General features: G+C 40.9%; 1 protein-coding gene across 3 annotated transcripts in view; it reads right to left on the bottom strand.

Moving 5' to 3' along the window:
• Window positions 1-9,553, bottom strand: part of CWF19L2 (CWF19 like cell cycle control factor 2) — an 803,233-nt gene that overhangs the window by 461,868 nt on the left and 331,812 nt on the right. For all 3 annotated transcript variants that reach the window (XM_053708563.1, XM_053708564.1, XM_053708565.1), the window contains exon 11: window positions 7,220-7,345. In XM_053708563.1, coding sequence (XP_053564538.1) covers window positions 7,220-7,345 — 126 coding nt within the window. The remainder of the gene's footprint in view (window positions 1-7,219; window positions 7,346-9,553) is intronic.

Raw genomic sequence — 9,553 nt, 5'->3', positions numbered from 1 at the left:
GGCTAATTCTTCTGGCGCTATTCAAGATTTTGCTCAAGCGCAAGCCATAACTTTCAACTTGTAATATGAGCGATGTTTAACACAGTCGTAATATCCTTTGAAAGAATATGGTGCGCCAAAGGGATGTAATTTGAGCGATATTGATATTGCTCTACTTGTAATCTGGGCTAGGGTGCAAAAGTCTGCAACCACCATCAATAGCTGGTCTCTTTGGATAACTTATTAAATAGTAATACAATATTGCAACCAGTTCATGCTTATTTGTATATTATATAATAAAACATAAGCACATGATTATGAACAATAGTATCTCAAAGACAGAAGTTGCTTTAAATGAAGTGTCTACTCCAAATTCTATGGATTAGATGATTTTTTTTAATTTTCAGCACTTCAGTTTCAGAAGATAGGAAACACTTTGAGGAAGCATCTTCAGTTTATGGGGAACTGCAAAAACTGTTTAAAGTGTTTAAAGTATATTATTTAAAAAAAAAAAACTTGGACTCAGATAAGCCGACTGCTTAATAATTATTCTGAGATTCAGATATTATTCCTAACAACTGCAACGTAGTTAGCATTTTCAAAATCATTTTCTTCCAGCTTAATCTCTGTAATTGGTTTCTTATCATTATTTACACAGAGCATTAAATCCAGGTTATACTAGCAATTTTCTCTAAATATGTAATATAAAGTCATATGCTAATTTGTGGCTCACTACGATAATCAGAGCCAAGAGTCTGTGGTCATTGAGTTTATGTGGACATTCTCAGTTATTTGTGTCAGTACCTCGGAGATAAAAGGGAAGACACATATTAGTATAGAAACATTGAGCCTTGAGCAAGCTATATCTAATGGTAATGTTCCATAATAAACTAGAATTCCAAACATTGATATCAATCATTAAAGTAAATTTATACTATGTAAATACTTCATATAAAACCTGCTTCTGACTAATTGTCATGTTAAATGGCCTCTAATTTACATAATCTGTGTTATACATAAAAGAATACAATAAGTCTACAGCTCTATAGTTCAGTCAATTTTCAACTTAACTGACAAATCATTTATAAGCCTTTGGTGTTAGATCCATGAATATTTAGATACAGCAGTGGACAAGGAAAAACATCTAAGGCCAGATTACAATGGCTCCAATGGGTTGATATACAAATATATTTACGTGTTAATATGTATATATACACATATAATAACATAAATATATATGTAAATATATGTATAAGCATATATGTATGAGCATATACATTTATATTTACTGGGAAAAAATGTTCCCATTGACCGCAATGTAAAGGCACTTTTCAGTGCCGTTTTTTTCACACACCCCACTCTCAACAACTTTAGATCCCAAAGTTTATTTTAAAAAAAAATAAAAAAATGTAATTAAAAACTTTAATGCCCTCTATTTTGAGGGCATTTGGGGCACTTTTAGAAAATTAACCAGGGATCAGATCTCTGGTTAATTTTCTGAGCACTAATTGCTACCGCGAGTTCGCTGTAGCAATAGCCAGCCACTTGTAATGGCTGGTTAATTATTGCACGCCCGCAAAGGTCAAGTTTGTAATATAGCCCCTAGTGTCTATGTAAACAAACATGGGAAATAAAGCATTCGGTTTGACAAAGTGACAGACAAGTTTTAGATCCAGTCTCTTTCTTTGATGTATTTTAACTGTTTTATGTATAGTGTTCTCCCCAGTGCATATTTAGTGATTTTACTGACCACTCAACTAAAATTTAAGCCAATATTAAGCTAAAATGAGCTAATATTAGATCCACTAATCCTGGACGAGTAAGAAATTGCAGTGGACGAATAAGAAATGTATCAACTCTGGCGGTTTCACCCCATAATATTAAAGTTATATTCTTCCTTTCCTGTGTGTGTATATATGTGTACACGTGTATGTGTGTCTATATATATAAATAAATAATGATAGATAGACACACACACACAAACGTACACATACAGGGATTGAAATTTCCACTAGTCCCAGACGAGTAAAAAATTTTTACTTTTTCCTATCTTTAACATTGAGTGGACTAATAACTTTTCCCTGTAGGCTAGTAAGCCATAGAGATATTTTTTTAACTTCATTTATGCATTGTCCATTACATCCTGTCACAGCCCTACAAGGCGGTTGGGGTCTCTATTGGAAGGCATAGCTAGCTTTAAGTTATAAATCTTTGAGATCTGATAATGCTAGAGAGACAGCAAGTCTGTTTTGCTCATGCTCAGAAGAGCACATCTCCTCTACTATTTCCCTAAAGGCAGTGGCAACAATGAGAAATTCATTTTGCAAGAATATAAGAAGGTTGCTGTTCTTTTAACACAATCTGCTGATTCATATACCTTAAAGGCATGCACATTCTGCTAGGTCTACTTATGTATGCTCTCATGGAAAGAAGCTGAGTTTCAACAAATGTTAAAGGGACCATTAAGCATTGCTTAAATGATGTATTCAGAGCAAAAATTAGCCTGGGAATAATTTGTATGTGTTTTTTAAAAAATGATATAAGTACTTAGGTTACCTTTTCTGCTGAGGCCAATTAGAAATGGTTATACATGGCTTACTAGAGTGTGCAATCAATGACTGTGTGGAATATAGCTGTGTATGTACATGTTTAACATGAAGTGGAAAGCCCACAATATTCAGAATTAAATTACAGGAAAGGAGAACAAAATAAATAATGAAAACTTAAATTATGCTTAACTGATAATTTTCTTTTCTTCTGACGGGAAGAGTCAACAGCTGCATTCATTACTTTTTGGAATTCAGAACCTGGCCACCAGGAGGAGGCAAAGACACCCCAGCCAAAGGCTTAAATACCTCCCCCACTTCCCTCATCCCCCAGTCATTCTGCCGAGGGAACAAAGAACAGTAGGAGAAATATCAGGGTGAAAAAGGTGCCAGAAGAAGAATCTAAATCACAGCCGCCTCATCAATAAATGCGGGCGGGGAGCTGTGGACTCTTCCGTCAGAAGAAAATAAAATTATAAGGCAAGCATAATTTAAGTTTTTCTTCTTAAACAGGAACAGTCCACAGCTGCATTTATTACTTTTGGGAAAACAATACCCAAGCTATAGAGGACTCTGAATGCAAACAAAGGGCGGGTACAGAAGGCGGCCCCTTCAAAGGGAACCACAGCCTGAAATTACCCATAAAAACTGAAAAACAAAAATAACTGCCCATCAGATAAACAACCGGCATGCCGTGCTGGAGACCACTCAAAATCCTTAGATTCCATTGAGCAAAAAGCCTCTAAGGAGCCAAGTCCCGCAGGCTCTCAAATTGCACGAAGTTTCCCCAAGGAAAAGCACCTCCACCTACCCCTGAAGGGGAGAACTGAGTACCCAAAAGGAGATCCAAAGGACCGTCAGAAAAGACAAAGCAAAACGAAGGTTGTTACAGAACAACCATCCAGGGAAAAGAACTCACTATAAAGTCAAACTCCCAAAGAGACACTCCCTACCCCTGAGAGAGCGAACGCAAGGAAGAACAAAATCCCTCCACAGATCCCCTGACACAACACCATAAAACATACGGTGCTCCTAAGAAGCGACGAGCTCCCCACTGAACCCTAGTCTAGCAGATAGAACCGCTAAAACTAGCCACAAATAGGTAGGAAACCTATATCAGGACCGAAGGGAAACACAGAGCTCACGAGTTCCAGCTCCCGGGCAGAAAAGTTGACCCTAAGTCAGCATGGGACCCCATCCCATAGAGAGTGCCAAATTATCAACAGTAATTCCCAACCAGGAGAGTCCAGATCCCGGGAGACAACCAACACCAGCAGCAATGCAACCAATGGAGGAAGGAACAACCGTGAACCCCCCACGAGGGAGGATAACAGGGACAACAAAAGAACACTGTCAGACCCAAGAGAGCAGAAAGATCCCAGACCTCTGCTCCAAACCAAAAACGGGCTGCGAACGTCCGCCTCCAAAGAGAGTGAAGGACCTAAGAGGAAACTAACCATTGGAGAACCTTCTAACCAATTAATAGCAGCTGGCAAGCTACCACGAATCCATGACAGAAATATACAGCTTGCTAGCACACATTCCTACGGAGAAGGGCACTCTAGGTAGCGCCTAGCACACCCCAATGTCCTTGAACATTGGACACTCGCAAGAGACTCAGATCAGGATCTTAGAAAGACCTCTAGACAGGCCTCCGAGATGGCAATCCGCACCCGTAGGTGGATCTGAACCCTGGACCCTCCGCTTGCAACCCCAGAAACCAAGAGCTCCTAGAGGTTCGAGTGCAACACTCCCAGTCCAGGGACCCCGGAGTTTACCAGGGACAGGGCTCCCAAAAAATGAGAACATGCCACAATAGCTGGATTCAGCCCACAACCTTAGCCATGTGGGCAATTTAGCGACCCACTAGGCTCTTAGTTGGAGAGTCAAAGATCCTCACCGGATCAGCCTCCTAGAAATCCTGTACCAGGAATAACATGGGCAGCCCCTCAATTCAGGCAGTTCCCAGAAAAAAAAGAGGAGAAACTCAATCCCTGCGCTCCATCTTATGGGAGCGTGCGATATACAGAAAAAGGGGGGGACATATCTGAACTCCTGGACTCAGATGACCAGACCAATCAAGAAGGGAAAAACCAGTCCCAGCGACCTCGAGGGGCACCTGCGCCTAGGCCACAAGGAAACAGACACCCGGAAAATTCCAAGATTGAAACAAAAATCATCCTCTCAATTGGTACCCCAACTGTCCAGCGGTCATCGAACCTCCAAACCCCCTGGGAATGGAGAACTTCTGTTCCGTGTGAAACCTCCAGAACCCATGAGGAATCATAGACAGATCCCCACATATGGAACGGCAGAGGACCTATACAATCCCTCCGATACTCCGTTCATCGAGGACGAGGAGCAAGATGACGTATAAGAAACGAAAAACCCCCCTCAAGTAATAAATAAAACATAAAACAAACACTCCATAAAGTTAACAACTTGACACCCAAGAGGATAACCAGCACACCAGAACCACATGGGTGACATGAACCTTAAGGAACAGCGGTTAGCGCCCGACCAGTACCTGCCTGGCACAAGGAACACCTGAAACTGTCCAAGATCCAAGAAAAAAATTGAAGCCCCAGAGGGATCGAAAAACAAACTATAATTATAACTAAGTTCTGATATAGAAAACGCGCAGCCTCCAAGGAAGTGTGCACGTGACCACAAAATCGCAAGTATCAGTTCCAGAGAAAGAATGTTCCCAAACTGGAAAATTATAGCAGACATGAGCTTTTTAAAACAAATCAAATATATCCTAACTGGATTAAATAAAATGAAAGCAGCACCCTAGGGTGAACACCCAAGAAAAACGGCACGACAACCGGACCAGTCGATTAGAGGCCCAAGCTCAGAACTGGAACAGATACTTAAAGAAAGAAAAACAGAGACGATAAAGAGTTTGCTTCATCTCCACACGTATAATCCAGTTTGCTGTCCGCCACAGAAGACCGAGGATCCCTCTGCCCAGTAGGGCTGGAATCCTCCAGCACCGCCAAAACATGCCTTAACAAAACACAAAGACGTGCCAGTCTATAACGGAAGGCAAAATGATCCCTCCCCGGGTCGATGGGATGACCCTGGCCCCGAGGAAGGGGCCCCGGAAGCCTCAGAGGCCATCGCTTCCCCAGAAGGTCTAACTGACTCAGGGGATCCCATGCCCGACGAATCCCGGTTAAAAGAAAACGGACAGTATCATAAAAATACCTCATTAGGGAGATATAAATGTGCCAGCGCCATAGATATGGCCAAGCCGAACCATGCCGTAACCTCTGGAGGAAACAAGCCACCTTCCGGAGAAGGAGTAACGGCCATAGGGACACCTGCTTGCGTAGCAAAAGAAGGTTCTGTGGCACGCGCCTCTCAGGACATGGGATCCTCAGGGGCGGATGGCTCAACGCACTCTAAATCCCCTGATACGGTGGAATAGAGTACTCTAGAACGGCAATTGGAACATAACTGATGGGCATGGATAACCCTGGCCATTTCATACTCTTCGCAAGACGTGTTCTCCGAATCGGAGATATCCATTCCAAAAAATCAGAATGCTCCATAACTTGGAAATTGCATTTATGGGCAAACACCAACGGCACCTGAAACCTCCAATGGTTGGAGCACTCACCAGCTCCTGTGAACCAGACACTAACAAACAGACTCTCTCCGTCGCCACTCTGTCAATGTGCGGAAATGAAATACGTGACCACACCCGGTCACGAGGTGCATCGTGTAAGCCAAAATAACGCTGCGCAAAAAGATGAAGTAAGGCCATTATGTCCGAAACGCCATGAGCCCAAGTATCACTACACAATAGCAGACAAAATCACATAAACATGATTACAGTCCCCCCTGTTCAATAAACCCCCTCAGGAGATATTAACCCTTGATTCCATAAGATAAAGGAGTCCCACTGGGACCCTGACTTCTTTCGTTTAACAATACAGTCATATATTGAAATACAATGAAACAATCTTACCGGAATCTATGCTGTGGAACAGGAACACGGCCTTTCAAGTGTGACAGATAGTAGCCTCGCTTCTGACATGGACTTATAAAGGCAGGCAGTGAAACCCGTCAGATTGCCAAAGGAGCTGTTAAAATGAGTCGGGATGGTTTTGCAGAAAGACTCTCCCTGCATCTCCGGACTCTAACTTTCCCCATGCTCTCCCTGAGAGGCTGACAGGATTACTTAAAACTCCAGTCCCATTTCGAAGATTACTACCCTCCATGAGAGACTATCTTCAATCTTCTGACACTGCCAACCTCCTGAGACGAAAGGCAAAGAATGACTGAGGGATGAGGGAAGTGGGGGAGGTATTTAAGCCTTTGGCAGGGTTGTCTTTGCCTCCTCCTGGTGGCCAGGTTCTGAATTCCCAAAAGTAATGAATGCAGCTGTGGACTCTTCCCTTTTAAGAAGAAAAGTATATTACAAAGTTGTTTTTTACTACATGCAATTAAACAATTGAATTTTAAAATATTGAGTTGTTTAATGTCCCTTTAACAAGAGAAAGAGGTCAATTTTAAGTAAACTATAAAATTTGCACGCTCTATTCGAATCATGAAAGTTTATGTTGACTTTCACGTCCCTTTATCACAACTGTATTTTCCAGACTAGTTGCGTTATTCATGTTTTTCTGCTGTTTATGCAATTAAGCTTAATCAACACAGTGCAAACAACAATACCAAGCGTGTACCATCTGTCTCTTCCTCCTGCCACCTCTCTGCTCCAGCGTATCTGACGTAGCATTCACTGGCCATGACCGTCCTGACTGATCTGTTCTGACAAGAAGTACTTCTTGGTCTTCTTTCAAGTGTGACTCCTATTATAAGGACATGAAAACAATGAAAGTTAGGTATACAAGTAAAGAAAAAATTTAATTATATACAGTATATAAAACCAACAAAATCTGCTCTTATTATTATGTGCCATGCTAATGTTATCTTTATAAAGTATTAGTAGCCTAGAGAAGCTTTCCAACTGCATACAGTAAGTACTGTATGCCTGATATACATAACACATGTTATAGCCTAAACAATACAGGAAAATTTGATGGGACAGTGAGTTGTAGTCAAAATGAAAGCTTCATAATTTAGATAGGCAAAGCATTTTTAAACAACTTTCCAATTTACTTTTACCATCAAATGTGCTTTATTCTTTTGGTATTCTTTGTTGAAAGCTAAACCTAGGTAGGCTCATACACTCATTTCTACGCCCTCAAAAGGCCCCCTCTTATCTCAGTGCATTTTGACTGTTTTTAACAGCTAGACAGCGCACGTTCAAATATGAAATATAGATTACATTGTGCTCACTCCCATGGAGTTATTAAAGAGTCAGCACTGGTTGGCTAAAATGCATGTCTGTCAAAAGAACAATAAGGGGGAAGTCTGCAAAGACTTAGGTACAAGGTAATCACAGAGGTAAAAGGTATATTAATATAACCGTATTGGTTATGCAAAACTGGGGAATGGGTAATAAAGGTATAATCTATCTTTCTAAACAAACGTTTTCAAGTAGACTGTCCCTTTAAGATTAAAGTTTCTTTATGTTGGAGTATTTGAGTTTACAATGTCTAAAATGCTTGTTATGGAAAGAGCTACCCTGAATTGCTAATGCATGAACTTTTATAAGTGATTTCTGTTGTAGTAGATAAATACAATAATGATAAAGTAGAATAGAATCTGAGCTGTTAGCTCTGAGCACATCAGGTGGTTGCTCTCCCATCTCTTTGCTCCTGGACTGCAAAAAGACTATGGGGGCGATTTATCAACCTGAGGCGGACAGGGGCGCACAAACGTGCCCCTGTCCACCGCAGCTCGCCTCTGGCGGGCTGAATTCCCCCTGCCGGAATTCAGCATTGCACATGAGCGATATTTTGCGCTTGCGTGCAAACCCGCCCCCTGCACGGGCAGGAGCTGTCAATCTCCCCGGTCAGAATATACTGGGGAGTTGAAATTCGCCACTTGAGAGGTGGCGAAAGGTTAGGAAAGCCTGATAACCGCTGCTTGTTAAATACGGCGTGCAGGTTATCTTGTGAGAACCTGCAGTCGTGTGGGTTCTAAAGGCTTGCGAAGCCTTTGATAAATCGACCCCTATCTGTAACTAACACTTAAAGGGACACTAGACACATTTTTCTTTCCTAATTAAGATAGAGAATACACTTTACAATTTACTTCTATTAGCAAATATGCATAGTTCTCATAGCATTCTTTGTTGAGGAACATACCAAGGTAGGCAGTGTGCACATTTCTGGAGCGCCACGGAACAGCACTTTGTGAAAACTAGTATTCTTGCATATGTGTAACATTGTTAAAAGCGGTATTGCAAAACTGCGGCACTATAGTGTTATAGAAAATTACATGCTAATGAGCCACACCGCTTTTCAACAAAGGATACCAAGAGTACATTTGATAATATAAATACATCGTAAAGATTTTTAAAATTTTACAATCTATCTGAATCCTAAAGATTTTTTTTTTGGTTTCATGTCCTTTAAATGACTAATTTCATATTAATAGGATTTCTTTTCTACTCAAGAGATTCATGGGGCTGATACAATAATTGTACTGGATATTTCAAAGCTATAAAAAATGGAATGTTACTGTGTAAATGCCATGAGTACACATAGGGCTCCATTTATCAATCAGCAGAGGCTGCCTCAGAGGCCCATTGTTTAAGGCTGGCCTGAAACAAAAGTTAATACAGTGGATTTGCGTAATCAACAAATGCATGGTAAAAAGACAATGCAATCGCACTTAGTCTGAACTTCAAATGAGTAGCAGATTTATTTCTGATTAATTTCAAAGTTCTGCCTATTCCCATTCCCCCTGTATCATGTGACAGCCATCAGCCAATCACAAATGTAAACACTTACAGTCGTATGCAAACGTTTAGGCACCCCTGACAATTTCCATGATTTTCCTTTATAAATAATTGGGTGTTTGGATCAGCAATTTCATTTTGAGCTCTCAGATAACTGAAGGACTACATTTCAGATTAACAGAAAATGTGCAATATGCATCAAAATGAA

This window comes from Bombina bombina, chromosome 3 (genome assembly GCF_027579735.1).
Source record: "Bombina bombina isolate aBomBom1 chromosome 3, aBomBom1.pri, whole genome shotgun sequence".
In the NCBI taxonomy this organism is placed as follows: Eukaryota; Metazoa; Chordata; class Amphibia; order Anura; family Bombinatoridae; genus Bombina; species Bombina bombina.
Note: the sequence above shows the minus strand (reverse complement) of the source record. Positions and strands in the feature narration are given on the sequence as shown.